We start from the raw sequence: 19,148 nt of genomic DNA on the forward strand, positions 1-19,148 counted from the left end.
TATACACAAGGAAAAGCCCAACATACGCAGAACAAACCAAAATATACTATTACCTCTAACCTACTCTTTCCCCACCACTTGAAGAGGAGAACAAAAGGGGGAGGGGAACAACACAAAGAAAAAATCCAGTTCAGCTTGGTGGTGGTTTCCTCTTTATTGATGTGCCTCCTACCTTCCCCCACAATTTCAGTCCCTTCCATCTACCCCCAAAAAGAAGGTAGTGAAAAGAAAGGATTGTTGGGGCTCTGAGCCCCTTGGGCAGTTAGAAAGGGAACAGAAACCAAAACAATTACCAGATGTGACAGAGATTGACAATCAAGAAGTCTAAAGCAGAATGGGAAAGGTGATAAAGAAAGGGGAAGAAAGAAAGGGGAGGTATTAGAGGCCATCTCCCCCATTAACCCTTGTGTTAAGAGGGTCTATAGGAGAGTCTCAAACATTAGGAAGTGCAGGTCCTGAAGAAGGGAGGTGGTGTTTGAACCTCAAGGAGGAGTAGGTCAAGGAAGGGGGGCCACCTCTCTCTTTGTAGAATGGGAACCCCCCACTTTAGGGGCAGCAGCTTCACAGACCGTAGACACTTTCATCACTGTAGGCAATGTATAGAAAGAAGTCTTCTTCATGGTGTTCCTGGGATAAAGATAGAAAATAACAGCATTCAGGCATCTGAGCTTTAGTTACTTGAACCACCCACCACTGGGACATTTTCTTCCACAACCATTCTTTTTGAAGACCCCAAATACCAGTACTTTGACTCTCTCACTTGCTCCAGACCATAAGTGCTGGGCAGTATTATCCTATCCACAGTCTTGGACAATAAGATCTCAAACTGTTCTCTACTGCCTTGGAACACGGAGTGGCTGGAGGGGAGTCTGGACCACAGCAGTTACTCTGGCTCACTGCCCTGTCCAAATCCCTAACCCAGAACGATGCAGAAATCTTAAGGGTAAATATAAAATTGAGAGCTAAGTAAGCCAGCTGGTCCAAGAACTGCTGACTTCAAACTTTCTGCCTCTCAAGCTCTTCCAACTCCTCCCCAAAGCCTCCTCTACTTCCCAGGCACCATACCTGGTACAGCTGACCCATCGTGGCACTGGTGGGCGGAATGACGTTGTTGACGAAGAAAAACAAGGCATCCTCTGCTCGGAGATGAATTCGCTTCCGGATTAAGAAGTAGAACTGACCAACTGCCAAAGATACAAGGCCTGATAAAGTCAGAGATAACAAATACCCTCAAAAGAACACCTGCTATGGGGAGTCTCCTCCATCAGAGACTGCACTCCCGCCCCCAGGAAACAAATCTGGGTACTGTGTCCGGTTCCCACCTGTAAGATCAGAAGGCACCAGGTATTTCTTTTTGTCCAGGTCTCCTATCCGAGCTTTAGGAGCCTTTTCTACTATTACCTGTTAAAGAGAAGATAAAAATTAGCAGACACTAGGTACACAGACACACAGCTCCACCTGTCAACAACTCAACATTCCTAGCACCCACACGTACCCCAGACTCATTTCTCTTTGTCTCTTAACATGCGGCGCAGCCCTGAATAAGAATTCTGACCCCACTGACTCTAATTCACCTAAACATCCAGGATCCCTGAATACGGAGTCATAAAAACAATTATGTTAATCAGACGAGAATGACTTATTCGGGCCAACCAGAGCTTCAGTTTCAAAAACCCTCTGTGAAGCTCAAACTGTCAAACGCCCCACAGCCTCCCACACGAACCCCAAGGTCTCTCGAGTCTACATCTCCTCACTTTCAGCTCTGTTGGTACCCCATTCCTTTCACCTCCGGTCCCAGAAACAGCGGCTTGGGGCTCGTTCCCAACGCCGCCACAACCGGCAGACTGATGCCTGCGCTGTAGGTCCCGGACTCAAGCCCAAGCTGTGGCGTCAGCGCCAGCGCCCCGCGCCCTCGGCCCTGGCTACTGTCCTCACCGGGACCCGGTCCGGGTATTTCTTTCGGATCTTTTCGCCCTCAGAGCGACGCTTCTCGAACGGATGCTCCTCTTTATACACGAACTTCATCCTCCCGGGAACCGGGCTGGACCGGGCTGGGCTGAGGGAACCCGGGGGGGGCCGGGACAGGGGGCGGCGGCGACGGCAGCAACGCGCGGGCGGATTCAGCGGAGCGATCCCCGGACTTGCGCCACTTCCCTATTCACCAACCCCGCCCCCGGCCAACAGGGGCCTCCCAGGCTGCTATGTTACGCCACTGGCGTAACTGCCCTAACGCCAGTAGCGTAGCACCACCTACTGACCTCCTCTCTCACGCCGTCAGCGTAATCGCTTTGGAATCAATTTGTAAATTACGCAGGCGGCGTAGGAAAGATGGTTGCCTTTTGCTATCGTCGGAAATAACTGAAAATCCATTTCCCGACTTTCCCCTCAGGGAGGTAACGATGAAAAGGGCTTAAAAGATGGTAATCGTAGTTTGAGACTTGGCTCTCCGAAAGCTCTTTTCGGAAGTAATGCAGAGGAAAAGCAGATAATTACATGGATAGCTATTCACGAAATCTGTTGGTACGCTGAAGGCGGCCGTTGACACCAAAACAAAGTAGTACCCAAGTGGAGGAAGAGGTCTCCGGAAATAAAGGAGGGCAAAAACAAAACCTGTGTTTAGAGAGACGCACTGGGCGCTTAACTTCCAGTAATGAGTGGACCAAAGGGACTGGAGAGGAGGTCTGAAAGGTAAGGACTACGTCAGCGCGGAAGAACACTGCTGCTGTGTGTCCGTGAAAATCATGTGATCTCAAAGGGCGGAGCGTCACGTGGCGGGCGCGAGGAAGTAGAGCCGGCTTGGGCTTGGGGAGGAGGGCCGCGGGGAGGTGGGGACGTGGGGCCGGGCCAGCCAGGGGCTGGGGAGTCCGCCGCTCGAAGGAAGCGCCTGCTTAGCTAGTACATGCCAGTCTTCCAGACGAAGCCCAGCCTTTCTTGTCGTCGAGGTTTCTACTCCTTTAATATTTCGTCCTACTGCACTGACGCTCAGGTTCTCTCGGGACACAGGGTGCCCATCCTGTCGCTAAGACCCTTCCCCCTACCCTTAGGGTCTACAGCAGGCTCTTCTCTCTCTGCCTAGTGGACAGGGTGGATGTGAACAAAAACCCCTCCCTCATTTTCCCAAACCCCAGAGAAGGACCTAGGGCAGCTTTGGTTTCAAAGTTATAATGCATGGTTTAAAAGAGAGGAAAGGAAAAAAGAGAGAGAAAGCTGGTTACAGATCTGAGGGAATCTAGGAGGAAGGGCAAATAGAGGGAAAGTAAGGGAGGGGACAAGTCTGGGGAAGTCCAGTGGCCCAAAATCCCAGTTTCCCACCCACAGCCCAGCCCTTGGAGTGAAGAATTAGATCAGTTTTGTACAAGAGTTTTTAAAAAATCAAATCACAACAAAGCTGGCTTGGCTTCTCTTTTGAGCCTCCCGGATTACCGAATGTCTCTCTCACTCTGGCCAGTCATATCTCTCCACCAGACACTGTTGCGGCTCTCCTAGGTCTCCGCTTATGTCCCAGTCTGGGGTTTCCAGGAGTGCGAACACGAAGTTAGAGTGAGGCTGCTTCAGAATCTGGCCCTTGTGTCCATCCAGACTCCGTAGGGAGTGCAAGGCTCCCAGGGCAGAGGGGTGGGAGGGGCAGACCCTGCCCAGGCAGTCCTCACCGTTGGACAGGGCATCAGACGGCATCCCGAGGGCTCACCCTCCCCTTCCCCCCCACCCCAACTCAGGTGGAGGGGGAGCAGCTGTCACCAGAGCCTATGTTGGTGAAGGTTTCGGCTCAGCACAGAACGAACATCAGCGGTGAACCTGGGACGACAATAACTTGCATTGGTAGAGTCCTCATGGGGACAGCCTCCTCACACTAGTGTAAAGCAGCCTCACCGAAGACGTGGGACAGAAAGAACCACCATTTTCTCATGAGACTGAGGTTCAGTTTGCCCAAAACCCAATGCTAAAGGTGAGTTTTCTTAAGACCTAGGTTCAAAAATTATATTCTTAGGGAAAAGAGATAAGGAAGTAAAACAGGACAAACTTTTATTCCTTCTTGGGATCCCCTACCACTCTTCTCAGAAATCTAAGTGTCTAGCTTCCCTTACCTGAGGGCATCCAGCATTGGAAGCAGGTTGAGAAGGGCGGTATCACTGGGATCACTGAACCAGGATTTGATGGGGATGGCATTGTCTAGGGTGGGTGAAAAGGCACATGAGAATAAAGGGTTCAAGAGAGAAAGGGTGTATTCCCTTTTATTTGGGGGTGGTTACTTTAAAATACATAACCTCCCTCCCAAACTCAATGAGCCAAGTAAAATCTGTATTTATCTTCCAAAACAAAATTAAATTTTAATCCCCATTTCTCATACTAGGGTAAGGCTTCTAGTCAAATTTCCGCCTTGTGTCTTACCTAAATCAAATTTGATGTGAAAAATCTGATTTATGAAACAGATATTGGGGGGGAGGCAGGGAACACTCTCATATGAAAGAAAAACAGCTTGCATCCTGACCTACTGTAAACCAGGGAATCCCAGCCCCATGCATTCAAAATACCTCCTTAGAACCACTTTCTAGTCCTGCCAGACTCACTGCCTTCTCCCTTACCTGGATGGCTCCTGTAAGCCCCTGGGGAGTTATCCAGGATCACAATGCTGGAGAGGTCACTGTGGACCACAGAGAGGTCCTTGATGTAGCTGCCCAATTCCAAAGTGCAGTGCTGGAAGGCAGGGTGGTCTGGGCATCAAAAGACTCGCCCTCTGTGATTGCTCCCCCAATCCCAACAATGCCCACAGGCAGCCAGTTCCCACAAAAGGGGATTATGTAGTACCCCCACACACACCCTTAAGGTCCCATTCCTGGGCAGTTGCCTCAAACTGAAGTCCCTCCTTGATGGCCTGCCTCCCCAGCCTCATTCTTAGGCTTAGATTCTAGTCCCTTACTTGTCTGTAGTATCTCCTCTTGAGAATGCTTCTGCTATTATCCAGTTTATCTGCCACAGCAGAGCCATAAATCTCCATGCTTGCTGTGAACACCACCAACTCGTACCACTGGCTCACCTGAAATAGATTGGAGAAGAGGAAGCTGTCAGAAGAGGTGATTGTTCATTTGGACATATAGTTCCCTTTTACTAAGATTCCAGTGTAGACCTTCAGGCTTTTCAGCTACACTGAATGTCTCTGAGGACACAAAATTTTGAAACTGTCCTCAGACTCCAAGTTTTAGGCATCATACCCACTTAAGATTCAGAGATGCAAGAACAAGAGAGCAGGAAGGCCATGAAAAAATAGAATTGCATCAGCACAATAAATGAACCCTAACTATGGAAAGCCATTCTCCGACCATCCAACAACCTCCCCTCTCCAAAACTGCCCCTGCCCATTTCTCCTGATTCCTTAATTCCTCCAAATCCTCTACATTCCCAGAGCCCTAAAACCATTCCTTTCTCCCAGAACTGCCTTCAGCTTCTGCACTCACCACTTCCAAGAAGAAATCCACATGGGGCCTCTTATGTACAAAAAACCGGACGGGATGTTTGTCTATTACCACCTGTGGAGGAACATAGCAGGGCTGGGAGAAATCCTAAGCACCTCCACCCAGGCCTCAAGGACACCCCCTATCCTCCCACTGCTTGCTCCCCTTTTGCAGGCTGCCCCAGGGCCCAAGGACGAGGCCAGGGACGAGATATTCTGGGATTGGGAAAGAATCTGAGCAGAATTACAGACACAAGTTATTCCATCACTTCCCACTCCCACATACCTTGAGAATGAAGTCAGGAGGCGTTCCAGGCCGGACTGTGGGCCTCAGGACCCCATCATGATGGGAGTGAATAAGTGTCTCATCCAGATCCAGCACCAGGATCTTCCTCTTCACCTGGCCTGAACCACAAGGGGAAGGGGTAACATCAACCTACCTCCAGCCAAGACCTTGAACCCAACCTCACCTAGGGTTCCTCCCAGCCAGCATACTCACTTAGCCGATTCCGGGACACAGGAGATAAGGGAAGGATGTCATATCGAACAGTTTGGTACTGAATTACCTGGGAAGAGTAAGAGAGAGGGTTAAACCCTAGACAAGGAAATCTTCCCCACTAACCATAGGAAGCACATGCTAAACATTTATTAAAAATTGAAGTGAAGTGAAAGTCACTCAATTATATCCAACTCTTTGCGACCCCATGGGTATAGTCCATGAAATTCTCTAGGCCAGAATACTGGAGTGGATAGCCTTTCATTTCTCCAGGGGATCTTCCCAACCCAGGGATTGAACCCAGGTCTCCAGTGTTGCAGGCGGATTCTTTACCAGCTGAGCCACAAGGAAAGCCCCTATAAATTGGGCATGGTATAATTTAGGGTTATTTGGGTCACAAAGAGTCGGACACGACTGAGCAACTGAACTGAACTGACTGATGAAATCCTCAAAACAACCCTAATAATAATTATAACAATATCACCCATGTTTTAAGGATGCAGAAACCAAGGCTGAGAGAAGTTAAATAACCTAAGACCACACAGCTAGGAATTAGTGGTTTGCCCCTCCAGTAAGAATGAAGACCATGAAAGCATGGATTTTTGTCTTGATAATGGCTGTATTCCTAGAACACTATTGCAAGGGTGGTCACTCAACACTAGAATCAATGAAATGGTGGAGCCACGATTGTACCCTTGCAGTCTGACCCAAGAATCTGTCCTGTTATCCACGATATTATCCTGCTACGTGGAAAGGCATGGCCCTGCCTACCTCCACCTCAAAAATTCTTTGTCACAACTCCCATCACCTCATGTTGGGAGCTGAGCGCCTCAGAATCCTTAGTGGACAGAGGGTAGGTATCAGGAGGGGAGGTTCTTGGGTCACTAAGGGGAAGAGAGGATGAGGGAATCCAGGGGTTGTCAGGTCAGCTAAGTTCCTCTGGCTGGGGGCCACCAGGCCTATTTTAACCAGCCACCTGTCCATTTCTGTCTCTACTAGCCAAGTCACAAGCTGCAGAGAACCTCAGCCCTCTGAACAGCCTCCTTATCCTGGTACCCAGGGCAAGGCAGAGAATACTGGAAAGCCCCACTCACCACGCAGACTGATAGAGCATCGAGAAGGCCAGAGTGAAGGGCTGTGAGTGGGAGGTGAGGAAGGGACAAGGATGTCACCAGCCTGGCCTTCCAGCTTCTCCGTCTCTCTAGAGGCTGCTGTTTCCAACACTCAGGTCTCTCGCATGCAGAGCTTGGTGATTCCCTCCTCTGCCCTTTTCTTCTAAGCACAGTCCATCCCTAGGCTCCAAACCTCACCAGAACCAGGCTCCCCACTTGCAGACCAAAGGGCCCTCTCCCCCTAATCCCAAGGCATCTGCCCTTCTTTTCTCGAAGGGCTGCCGATGAGGGCCACAACAGCTCGGGTGTCCTGTCCTGCTATCTCGGGTTGCACATGCTGGGCATGTAGGGAATGCTCTAAGCATCTGCCAGAAAGGGGGCGGGGGCAGAAACCAGAATGGAAGGAAGGAAAGGAACACAAAAGGCTGTGGGGTCAAGGAACCTGTCTCTAGGTGGGCTGGTGCACATGTCTGCACCCGTAAAACTGCTATTTTCTCCCCTAAAAGAAGGGGAAGCAAGGGGGATGCTCTCTGCAAGGCCAGGAAGAGAAAACAGCACCTAACAAGGAAGGAAAACCCCAGGAGCTAGCCACACACACATCTCAGCATCTCTGACCTCAGATTCTTCGTAGTTCCTAACCCTTGTCTTAGGGAAATAGCCCTGCCTACAACCATGACCACCCAGAAACAATCCTCAACCTAAATCAAAAAGTGAAAGTAGACTGATAAAGGAGACACTGAAGCCAAGGCCAGGCCCATTCCACACTACCACTCAGGGCTGTCTGGAAATTTGACCTAGGCAGCCCCTACCAGATTTTATTTCTTCCAGTTTTACTGAGTTATTCCAGAGTACAGACTGGAGAGTCTCGACACCCCAACTCCCTGAGTCCTCCCCAGCCTCCTTCAGTGAATTCTCCCCCATGGGGATGAGAATACACAGCACATTTATTAAATTATGTTAGCCTAAGGAGCTTTGACCTTGGAGAAAAGCTATGGGCGAGGGAACCCAGAGATACACTCCCCACAATATCCCTCACAACGCTGGGGTCTCCTGGAAAAAACAAGCATGCCCTCAGATTGAAGTCTTTACAACTGACAAGCACCGTCTTCTGATGAGGACACTCAAACTTTAATGTGCTCCCTTCTGCAACTAAAGATGACCATCATAAACGCATTTTTATGCGTTTTTCAATCCCAGAGTCTTGATAAGCCTAAATATTCACTCACACTATGAACTAGGTTTTCAGGACCTTTTGGGAAGAGTTCCCTTAATATGAACCGCAGGGGCTTCTCCTGCACACCCAGGGCTTTTCCTAAGTTCCCATTCTTGTTTGTCACATACGCCCTCCCATCCACCCCCACCCTTGGCACAGGAGCCGGTATATTCCTTGTCTTAAGACCAAATACACACGGGGATTCCAAATAATAGGAGGGTCTTTGACTAACCCACATCGATGGATCTGCTGCCATCAAACAGGTGTTCCCCGCCTCTTGGTTTCTTTAGCAACAACTTCAGCTTTCTTAAAGAGCGCCCCACCCACCACCCTGGCCCCCAAGAACTGCCAAATCCTTTTACCGTCTAGCCCCCCTCCACCATCTCGGTTCTACCGCAAGGGTCTTCCTTTTTCCCATCCCACCTCATGCCCAGCTACTGGTGCTCTAATTCTCTAGCGGTAGAAGCTGCCGCCAAGACTCGGTTCCTAGGCCCAAACCGAGGCCCGACACTTACCGAAAACCCTTGATCACCGCTGACACAGGTCCCCACCACCACCAGCGCCCACCCAAGGCTCACCGTGCGGATCTGCCTCCTCAAAAGGTAAATGAAGAAGCTCCAGAGCTTGGCGGCGAAGGCCACGAACGTGCGCAGCCCCAGCAGACACTGCGTCCTCATCATCCCGATGACCCCGGCACCGCCGGCCCCGGGGCCCCCGCGGCCCAGCTCCGCCAGCCCCCCGGGGGCAGCCCCCCGCCACCGGGAGGGGGAACGGGGGCCCCGAGTGGCAGAAGAGGCTGCAGAGAGGGGCACGGAGCGGGCGGCTCACAAAGCCACCCACGACGAGGGGAAAGCCCAGCGGAACGGGGAGCTGGGGGACAGGCGTGGGCAGCCCGCGGGGGCCCACATGGGCGGGGAGTGGCACTGACGGCTTCGCCGAGGTTGCGGGCCGAGGCAGGTCGGGCTACAGTGGGGTCCTCCGAGACCAGGAGGGAAGGGGATGGAGAATTGGGGGAGGGGGCTGTGGGGGAGGGGGCTAGGGAGAAGGGAGGGAGGGAGAAGGGAGGGGGAGGGGAAGGAGGGAAGCGGAGGGTGGCCCGCTGCGCAGGCGCGCTAGGGGGCTGCCCGCGGGAAAGGGGCGGGCGGGGGCAGCGGCGCGCGAAGGGCCGCGGAGGCGGTGGCGAACGGGCCGGGTGAGCCGAGGACCCAGGAAGAAGGGGAGGGGGAGCCGAAGGACGCAGATGGCTGGACCAGAGTGGCCTCCCCCTCCCCGAGGTCAGGGGCGCCTCAACCGCTGGGGAGCGGGGCTGCAGCCTCTGCAGCTGGATTTCCCACTCTGACAGGCGCCATTTTACCGCCCAAAGGGCTCCCTCCTCCTTTCTTCCCCCCTCCTCTTCCCCTCTGACACTACTTCCGGTGGTGACGTGTATTCGCTTCACCTGGACTAAAGTTCCCCCTACTCAGTCTATGGGGGTGGGGATAAGGAAGGTGGGGCGTGTTCCGAACCAGGCCCCAATATTGCGCGTGCGCGGGGGCGGGGCCTGGAGCAAAGCAGGCCCGCCTGGAATTGCACGGGCTGAGCGGAGTGACGTCACTTGTCCCCGAGGCTCACACCGTCGGAAGGGCTCGCGCGGCCACCTCCCCCTCCCACGGACAACTGCCCCAACGGCTCTTTCCGCCCCAGTCACGGTAAAATTGTAGAGAGGGGCGTCGTCCCTACGTGTGTGTACCAGCACTCAAGAGGCACTATTCCCCGTGAGCCTTCCTGGGGTAGTGAACCTAATCATCTCTCACTCCAGACTATACCAGGTCTTAGTGGTGGGAGGGATCGTGGATGCCCCGCCCCGTTCATGTGGAGGGGGCGGGGCAATAGGCAGTGACGCCATCAGAGGGCGTCCGAAGAGGGACGGGACGCATTTTGGGAATGTTGGAGTCGCTGTTGGCTCTTGGTGGCCTGGTGCTGCTTCGGGGTGAGGGTCGAAGGCACAGGCGCTTCGGAACAGGGTTCAAAGGGCGGAAGTGGAGAGGAAGGGCCATAGGTCACAAGCCAGGGATGGAGGTCTCGACTACTTCGTGAATGCGAAAACCTCAGTATTCTCAGGCTGTTTGTTATTCGCTCTTTCCAGACTCCGTGGAGTGGGAGGGGCGTAGTCTCCTGAAGGCGCTTGTCAAGAAATCTGCGTTGTGGTGAGTATCCCGCAGCGTCTCGCCGTTCCATCCGATAAGGGAGCCTGGGTCCCACTCTGACAGTCCCCCTCATCTCTGCCTCAGTGGGGAGCAAGTCCACGTCCTGGGCTGTGAAGTGAGCGAAGAAGAGTTTCGTGAAGGTTTTGACTCCAGTATCAACAACCGGTAAGTACAAATTGGAAAAAATTTAATTGGATTGCGACTAATGTTGCTGAGGAATTTCCGTTCCAGCAACAGGGAAAAAACCTGATATGTAGTAGTGTGAAAGTGTCAGTTGCCCAGTCGTGTCCGACCCTTTGCGACCCCGTGGACTGTAGCCCAAGCTCCTCTGTCCATGGGATTTTCCCAGACAAGAATACTGGAGTGGGTTGCCATTCACTTCTCCAGAGGATCTTCCCCACCCAGGGATCGAACCCAGGTCTCCTGCTTTCAGGTCAGTTCTTTACCATCTGAGCCACCAGAGAAGCTTAAAGCCTAGTCGACAATTCATTGAATGGAAATGGGTCTTTCAAAGAAGGTAGGAATTAGTACGTGGAATGATGAAGAGTAGTATCTGGAGAATCCAAAACAGGGACTACAGAAGATGAAAGGAATAGAGTAATAAAAGGCCGACAGTACAGGCTAGCATTAGAGACTGCCCTGGAGAATAAGAATAAACACGTTTTGCCTTTTGAGTTAATCAGAGTCTAGTGATCAACGTACGTCAGCACTAACTGCAGGCTACATAGGGATTTTCCCCAAGAGCAGAAGGAACAATTTATGCATAATTGGGGAGATATGGAAGGCATTCGGCTTCCCTGGTGGCTCAGAGGTAACGACTCTGCCTACTGTCCAGGAGATGTGGCAGAAGCCGTGGTCCAATCCCTCGGTCGGGAAGATCCCCTGGAGAAGGAAATGGCAGCCCACTCTAGTACTCCTGCCTGGAAATCCCGTGGACAGAGGAGCATGGTGGGCTACAGTCCATGGAGTCACAAAGGAGTCGGACACCACTTAGTGACTAAACAACAACATGGAAGCCATACCTGTTCATGGGAGATGCGAGAGTGATAACATCACACCTGTTAGAAAGACCACACTGTGGAGAATGGGTTGGGCTGGAGGCGGGGGGTGGGGGGGGCCGGGCCTGGACTTAGGGAGACCCAAGTGGGAAGGGTTTTGCAAAAATGCAGGTTCTCTCAGATGTAGAAGTGCTGGTTAAGAGCTAGTTGTGAACCAGGAACTGTGCTAGATTAGCGCAGTGATTGAAGTAGACAGGATTTGTATTCCAATGAAATCTCAGAGAATGGTAGAAGGAGACAGTCCTGGCTTAAGGCAGGGTGGAGAGTTTGGGACAAATGTAAAAGGATGTCAGCAGGTACACCTTCCAGGACTTACAGACTGATGTGGGGCAGAGGAAAGTATCCAGATCAGGAGGTCCCTGAACCTATGTTGGCTGGTTAAGAAAAATTATTTCCTGGTCTGCATAGTTAGCTGGATAATGGTAGTTTACACCTGCCCAAGTTTTGTATCAAATGTTAGAGTAGACATGATGCTGTAAAGATGACATTCTTAAGAGAGGCAGAAGATACAAAGGAGGTGTCTGGGAACAAGTTCTGCCACTGTGAAGCTTTCCCAGGATTTCTAGTCCATGCCAGTTTCTTTTCCTGAATTGTTATTCTGTCTGTAGTTAGTATGACAAGACTTGGTTCTTGATCTTCTCTAAGCTGTTCCACAGACAGGAACCATGTCTCAGGTCCTCGCCTTCCTCTTGATCCATTCAGAGAATGATAAATTTTAGGCACCACTCAGGAAATATTTGATAATGATGATAGTTAACATTTATCAAGTGTTTACTACTTGTCAAGCACTGTGCTAAATGTCAGAAGGTTGGTATTCCTGTTTTATAAGTGAAGAAACTGAGTCTTAGATGAAGTAATGTATTAGGTGACTTTGGGCAAGTAGAACCAAGCTTGGAGCTCAGGACTGTTTGACACCAAAGTCTGTGCTGTCAATCACTATATTCTACTTTTCAGTTTTTAAAAAAACACCTTTTCACTGATGTTTAAAATATTAGTGAAAATCAAGGAAACAGAACCACAAAGATCAGAAGCCAAAGTTGGAGATGGCGGGAGCAGGGGAGCAGTATAATCATGCCTTTTATTTTCTGTTTATAGGCTGGTTTACCATGATCTCTTCAGAGACCCTCTCAGCTGGTCAAAACCTGGGAAAGCCCTTCCTGGCGGGCCCCTGGAAGCCTTAAGGGCCCTGGACAAGAGGACAGGTTCTGGCCCTGCCACCATTGCTCTTGATTCCCTCAGCTGGTTGCTGCATCACCTTCCCTGCCCCATACTCTGCCAGACCCTGCATGCTCTGAGCCGTCAGGACTCCTGCCCTGGTGAGGCTCCTCATTTGTTTCTTCCCCTCATATATTCACCCTGCCAACCATGTGCCCCTTTCCACCCTAACAAGAAACATATCAGGGATCTCCAGTTGGGACTTCTTCCATCACTTCATCTTTATTCTATTTCTTGATTGTTTCATAATGCTATCAATCACTCTTTTTTTCTTTTCCAAGTTTGTGGGTTTTTTTTTTTTTTTCCTCTCATTCATTCATTCAACAAATGTTAAATATATACATACACTGTGTTGGGTCCTTGCCTTCCAGGAGCTCAAAGTCCCATAAAGGGTACAGACTAGTAAACAAGCAATTTACTGAATAGTCTGATAAGGACTGTGATGATAAAGGAACGTGTACAGAGTACCTTAAGGAAGGAATGTCTTGAAGAGCAAAGGGTCAGCCAGGCCAATTTGTCCAGCTGATAGCTCTGGGAGTAGCCCTAAAGTACAATGGGTCCTAGGATGGGCTTTAGAGTCAGATACCCAGCTCAGTACACAGGTGTTTGGTCTGACAGTGCTTCAGTTTCCTCTGTAAAAGTCAAGGGAGGATGGAGTTTATAGTATTAGGATAAACCACTTACTGTTGTTTTTATAGGTCAGATATGATCAGATGTTAGGAATTTCATACAGTTCAACCTAAAAATGCAAGTCTCTAGTGTAGAGCGTTACACTAAACGCAGCTAAAAAGAGAGGGAAGATGGGAGGGGATCTAAGGCACCGACTGGGATTTTTGGCAAGTTCCAGACACTGCAGGTAGTTCAGTGTACAAGAGATGAGGCTGAAAGCAAGTGGAGAACAAACATTGAAAGTGTTGAGTTCCTTCCTGGAGGCCTTGGGGCGCTCCTGAGGATTGAGGTCAGAGCAGTGCCTTGGTTCGATATATGCTGGAATAAGAATGTGTATTAAGGTGAGGCCTGACAGAAGTCAGAGCAGGGTGGTGAAACTGACTGAGGTCAGTCAGGATCTGGGCAGAGTTCTGAGAAGATGTGGGCCTCTGATGTGGGCCTTTTTTTTCCTCTTCACTGTTTGATCCCAAGCATCCCTGGAATGCTCCCTACTGCCCTTAGTACACCACATTTCTTGTCCCTCTACAGGTGATACCCTCCCAGGTGAGCAGGTGCGTGTGCTGGGCCTGCTGCATGAAGAGCTTCACGGCCCAGGCCCCTTGGGAGCGTTGAGCAGCCTTGCTCAGACAGAGGTGACCCTGAGCGGTACAATGGGCCAGGCATCGGCTCACATCCTCTATCGGAGGCCGAGACAGCGCCCCACCCTCCAGGTTAGGAGAAGCAGGGGACTGGAGGTTGGGGTCAGACAGAGAGGGAGAGCAGTAAAACAGATGATGTGTTGGAGCACTTCCCTGGGCCCTCATCGTAGCATTTCCCCCATTTTATCTTCTTTGTGAGAGGCCTTGTGAGGTAGATTGTTTTATTATCCCTATTTTGTAGCCTGGAAAGCTCACATCCTGTAAGTTTAACCAACAAAAGACACTGCCTTCCAGGAAATGGAAGAGGAGAAAAAGCAAAAAGTGGTCCCTGTGGAGAGGTTTGAGGGGCTGAGAGGTGGAACGCACGAGCTGGAAGAAGCCAGATAGGTGGCTAGGAGCTGGAGTGGCAGCTCCTGGTTCTCTGGTTTGCTCAGTAAGATAGAAAAAACTTCGTTAACCCTCTTCTTATTTCTCCCCAGACTCAGTGGTTCTCCATCCTTCCTGACTTCAGCTTGGAGCTCCAAGTGGAGCCACTGCTGGAATCCCAGCCCCCCTCAGATCTTCATACTCCCTCGGTACCTAAGAGAGGCAGGGCGGGAACAAGGGGATGGAATTTGGGGTCTGGATAAAGGAGAAGGGGATAAAAACTGCAGACATTGGGGGCGTGGGGTCAGGGATTCCAGGGATGGCACAGAGCAGCAGCTTCTTCTGTACCTACAGGTGGACCCCACTACTCATTTGACTTTTAACCTTCATCTGTCCAAGAAGGAGAGAGAAGCCAAAGACAGCCTGACTCTGCCCTTCCAGTTCAGCTCAGAAAAGTAAGGTTGGGGCCTCAGTGCCCAGGTCCCTGCGTTGAGCCCAGCATTGGGCCTAAGAGGTTGGGCAACAGCAGGTTGTTGATTAACTTTTTCAACTTTATAGGGGGTGAAGTCCACCTCCAGAGTCAGGTCTGGGGAGTGGCTCTTTACCCACCCAAACCCTAGCAGTGTCAAAGGGCCTTGATGTCTCTTTTCTCTCCATTGGAGCCTTGGGTCCCAGCTCCACTGATGTCCCCAAAGTAATCTGGACCTGGGCTGAGCCAGACCAGACCCCAGGGAAGTGGCCCTATCTCCAGGTAGCAGCAGTGGGAGGGCAGGAAGCTAGATGGTATGCCAGAGGCAGGTTAATAAGGGCTTAGTAGACACTTGTTCTGTGCCCAGCATGTGGGTGGGTGAAGCAAGACTACACAGTATCCTTGCCCTAAAGCTGCTAAGAACTTAGGGTGTTGCAAGAGCTGTCTAAGAGTATCCATCCCTATACCAGTTGGTGCTACACAAGGTCAGACAAAGGGATTTAGACCAAGAAGACATGGAAGCCAGAGAGGGAGTGACTGTCACTCAGAAAGAGGGTGTCCAGACATGACCCATTACCCACCCTCCCCAGCACCAATTCTCCCCTTATCTCTCCTCAGACAGCAGGCTCTACTGCGCCCTGGGCTGGGCCAGGCTACCAGCCACATCTTCTATGAGCCAGATGCTTATGATGACCTGGATCAAGAAGACCCAGACGATGACCTAGATGTTTGACTGTCTAGGAGATTTGACTAGACTGCAGTAGGAGGGGAAGAGGAAGACTATGGGCCCGTAACCGTCCTTCAATTGTGTGTGTTGGCATTAGCCTGTCTCTGCTCCATCTTTGTTCCCTGTTTCTATGGAGGCCCTGCCCTGTGACCCATGAGCCAGGGAGCATCTTCCAGTGAGAAGAAAGTGAGCTGGAGGCATAAGAGAAAGTGACAGGATAGGAACACCACCTCCCCCCAAGCCTAATAAAATCTTTTATATTTTATTAAAAGCAAAAGTTCTTTGGTTGCTATTTAAGCAAGAGTCGCAAGTGGACAGGACTGGAGGTTGGGAGTGGATGAGGGAAGCCAAGCACCTGAGTCGTTGCAGATGCCCTGAAGGAGATGGAAAAAAAGCCTACTTTCCAAAACATATTTTTATTACTGTACAAAAAGCACACCCTCCCCTTTTTGTCCCCCCCCCCCCCCCCCGCCCAACCCCCCAGGAGACTGTACACGGTGTGCTGGGCTAGAGTGACCGAAGGCTTTTGCTTGGCACCCTGCCCACAAGCTGAGCTCTCTGCCCCAGGTCCTTTGATGAGGAGGCGCCTGTAGGCTGCCAGGTTGGGGCAGGGGCGTCCCAACTCACACATACTCTTTGGCAGAGTTGGGCTTAGGGTAGGAGCGAGGCGCACGGTATCCAGCTTTGCTCTCACTCCCAGGACAGGAGCAAGAGAGCAGCGCACCTCCCAGGAGGACCAGAGCAGACCCTGCCCAGCCAATGAAGATGGCAGGACCAAATTCATACCTGTGGAGAGAAGGAATTGCAGTCACGAACCCTGGCCTGCCTCTCCCAACCCCAGACCCCTTAAGGAGATAGGGCTCTCATACTTACTTAACATTCATGGGGACCAATGGGTTATAGAAATCTGAGACAATCTGATGGCCGTACCAGGAGCAAGCTATCAAGGCAGCAAGACCTGGAGAAAATGTGAGGATTCAGGTACTGTGAGCCACCCCCCAAACCCGCACTGTGTCCACACTTACCCCTTCAGGATGGTTAAGAGAGCCCTTGTCCCCACCTTGGACCTGTGGCTCACCTGCCAAGATGAAAATGATGCCTCCCGTCATGGCTATCCGGGCCTTCTTCACTTTGTCGTCTCCTCCACAGTTTGTACACTTCATTCCCATTGTGGCCACGAATGTGGCCAGGAAGCCCAGCACCAGGGAGACCACCATTAGGGCTCGAGTGGCCTGCAAGGCCGCTGCGAAAAAGGGGTAAGGATGCCGTCCTTGTTGGAAATGACGGGGGCGGCCCTCGGACCGCTTCAGACCCCGAGTCCCCGAGTCCCGGGCTGGAGCTGGTGGATCCCGCCCCCTCCCGACTCCGCGGCCTTCCCGCTCTGCCCCGCCCTCTCGGCTCTAGGATCCGCCCGCCCGGGGCGCCAGGGTTTCGATGAAACTGCCCCCGCGGAGGGGGAAGGGTGAAAGGGGACGTCGAAGGAAAACAGAGGTGGTGACCTGAGCCCCGGTAGCGGTGGCTGCGGCCCCGGCGCCGCCCGCAGCCCCGGCTCTCTTCTCAGCTCTGACCCCACTATCGAGGCCACGGTTTGTGGCTTCGGCTAATCGCCGATAAGATTAGAAGCCGCAGGCGGCGGCCCAGGAGACGCGGCTCCTCGGCCCTTGGTTCGACCCAGCGGCCCCTAACCCAACCCCGCGGCCTCCAGCCCGCGCCGCCTTTTGTCCGAAAAAAGGGCGGGAGATGGCGAAGACCTTGGCCTCCACGGGGTAGGGGTAGGGGAAGGCCGCGCCCCAGGATTCAGCTTACCGGGAGCGGCTTGGGCCGCTGGCCGCTCGGCCAGGAGACTAGGCCCGTCCGCGGGCGAAAAGGGGCTCAGCCGGACCCGCTCACGTGCAGTCCCAGGACCTCGGCCCTACCGCTTACTCCTCTCCAGCCGCGCTACCCGGCAACCCAGCGCGTCGGGCCCTGGGGCCTCGAGGCGCGCCCCCAGCCCCCGCCGCGACCCCGGCTCTGGAGCGTCCGCCCCGTCGGTCCCGCGGTCTTACCCGGCAGGGAGAGCACCGAGTCGTACATTTTGCAGCTCATCATGCCGGTGCTCTGCGTGACGCAGTCCATCCACAGCCCCTTGTACATGGCCTGGGCGGTGATGATATTGTCGCCAGCGTACGAGCTCATCTGCCACTGCGGGATGGCGGTGCATGCCACCAGGCCCACCCAGCCCAGCAGAGCCATGGAAAAGCCCAGCAGCTGCAGGCCCGAATTGGCCATTTCCGCCTTCAGAATAGACGGGGGGCGCCGGGAGGGCGAGTTTTTAAGTTACCCAAAGAGGCGAAAAAGAAGTTGGTCGACTGCTTGCAAATCTGGTCCCCGGAGTAAACACAAACCGACCCCTCCGGCGAGGCGAGAGTCTCACCGCAGAGGGAACAGGACTGGTGACCGACAAAAGCGATCCGCGAAGGCCTGGCGGTTCCCTCGGGCGCTCGGCGACTGTTCCCAAACAAAAGGTGGAGGGGCCGTACGGGCGCGGCCTCCGGGTGCTGGAAGTCCCCAGAGTATCCTGGGCTGTCGGCCCGAGGCTGCTGTGCGAACTAGAGGTCGCTCAGCGGTGATCGGGCAGGTGCGGGCGGACAGGTGCTGCGCACCTGAGTATAAGTAGGGCGTCGGGGGGCGCGCCCCCGCGGGCACCGGGAGCGCGAGGCGGGGAGGGACCGAGGGGCGGCCGAGGGTGACCTGACGTCACCGAAGGGACACTCACCTGAGCCGGAAGTCCTTGCCCCCACCCCTCCTGGCTCAGGTGAGGAGGAAGAAACCTGAGCCCCATGTCACGCCTCTTCACTTGCTGGGCTTGGACCGCTGGAGGGGGGAGGTGGAGTCTTCTCCGGAGTCCCGAGTTCTGCGGAAGCCCCTAGGACTGAAGGTCCCTCGGGCGCAAGGACGTCCCTTCCCCGCTCCCAGATAGGTGCGCCAGGAACGCGGCGGAGGCTGAGCGGGAGAGATGCCCCAGGCTAGCCCTGGCTTCGCCTTCCCTCCCGCAGAGACTCTCGGCTTCTACTCTGTGCGCTCGCTCTTTATCCCGCCCTACTTTCGCCCCCACCCTATGTTCTACTCTTTTTCTCTTCAGTTTCCTTTCGTCGCTGACCCCACCTTCCGGGGACCCCTCAGAACTGCCCACTTCAGCCGCCTAATTAGAGTCTCCACCGCCAGAGCCACCGCCTAGGGCCCAACCCCGCCTCACCGCTGTCGCCTTCACCAGACACCTGGCTTCCAGGAGCGGTACCCCAGCACCCATCTTCTCCGCCCCCTATTCCGATCTCCGCTGGACGTGACTTAATGGCGGGGCCCTTGGCACCCCCCGCCCCGCCCCCGCCCCGCTGTCACTGTCCCATCCCGCCTCAAGTGTCCTTGCTGCAGAAAGAAGAAACCACTGAGGCCAGAAACGAGCGAAGGGAGGGAGCAGGGTAAGGCCTGGGTCAGAGTCTTGGCCACACCCACCATTCTCTTCCCTTGGAGTTTTTCCAGCCGGCCCTCCACCTTTCCCTCTTCCTCCTCC

General features: G+C 53.0%; 4 protein-coding genes across 5 annotated transcripts; 1 reads left to right on the plus strand and 3 right to left on the minus strand.

Annotated features, from left to right (window-relative positions):
• Positions 1-129: 129 nt before the first annotated feature.
• GABARAP (GABA type A receptor-associated protein) lies at positions 130-2,158 on the minus strand. The gene is made up of 4 exons (XM_027519739.1): positions 1,936-2,158; positions 1,323-1,401; positions 1,066-1,184; positions 130-627 (listed from the first exon to the last, which is right to left on the minus strand). The coding sequence occupies exons 1-4, from the start codon at positions 2,023-2,025 to the stop codon at positions 562-564; spliced, it is 354 nt and encodes a 117-aa protein (XP_027375540.1). The 5' UTR covers positions 2,026-2,158; the 3' UTR covers positions 130-561.
• Positions 2,159-3,146: 988 nt separating this feature from the next.
• Positions 3,147-9,313, minus strand: CTDNEP1 (CTD nuclear envelope phosphatase 1). The gene is made up of 8 exons (XM_027519737.1): positions 8,849-9,313; positions 5,949-6,015; positions 5,736-5,854; positions 5,454-5,525; positions 4,919-5,035; positions 4,584-4,695; positions 4,086-4,170; positions 3,147-3,795 (listed from the first exon to the last, which is right to left on the minus strand). Exons 1-8 carry the CDS (start codon positions 8,948-8,950, stop codon positions 3,735-3,737), a joined length of 735 nt encoding a protein of 244 aa, XP_027375538.1. The 5' UTR covers positions 8,951-9,313; the 3' UTR covers positions 3,147-3,734.
• ELP5 (elongator acetyltransferase complex subunit 5) lies at positions 8,496-15,875 on the plus strand. Of its 2 annotated transcripts, XM_027519734.1 has the most exons (9): positions 8,496-8,533; positions 8,814-8,872; positions 10,396-10,456; positions 10,541-10,621; positions 12,610-12,830; positions 13,927-14,108; positions 14,516-14,611; positions 14,757-14,857; positions 15,490-15,875. In XM_027519734.1, the coding sequence occupies exons 1-9, from the start codon at positions 8,511-8,513 to the stop codon at positions 15,602-15,604; spliced, it is 939 nt and encodes a 312-aa protein (XP_027375535.1). In that variant the 5' UTR covers positions 8,496-8,510; the 3' UTR covers positions 15,605-15,875. The 2 variants fall into 2 exon arrangements, with proteins under 2 accessions (XP_027375535.1, XP_027375536.1); XM_027519735.1 differs by lacking the exons at positions 8,496-8,533; positions 8,814-8,872 and adding an exon at positions 10,131-10,239.
• A 123-nt stretch (positions 15,876-15,998) lies between these two features.
• On the minus strand, positions 15,999-18,937 carry CLDN7 (claudin 7). The gene is made up of 5 exons (XM_027519738.1): positions 18,834-18,937; positions 17,644-18,580; positions 16,677-16,841; positions 16,472-16,556; positions 15,999-16,384 (listed from the first exon to the last, which is right to left on the minus strand). The coding sequence occupies exons 2-5, from the start codon at positions 17,864-17,866 to the stop codon at positions 16,222-16,224; spliced, it is 636 nt and encodes a 211-aa protein (XP_027375539.1). The 5' UTR covers positions 17,867-18,580; positions 18,834-18,937; the 3' UTR covers positions 15,999-16,221.
• Positions 18,938-19,148: the final 211 nt, after the last annotated feature.

Source organism: Bos indicus x Bos taurus, chromosome 19 (assembly GCF_003369695.1).
Source record: "Bos indicus x Bos taurus breed Angus x Brahman F1 hybrid chromosome 19, Bos_hybrid_MaternalHap_v2.0, whole genome shotgun sequence".
In the NCBI taxonomy this organism is placed as follows: domain Eukaryota; kingdom Metazoa; phylum Chordata; class Mammalia; order Artiodactyla; family Bovidae; genus Bos; species Bos indicus x Bos taurus.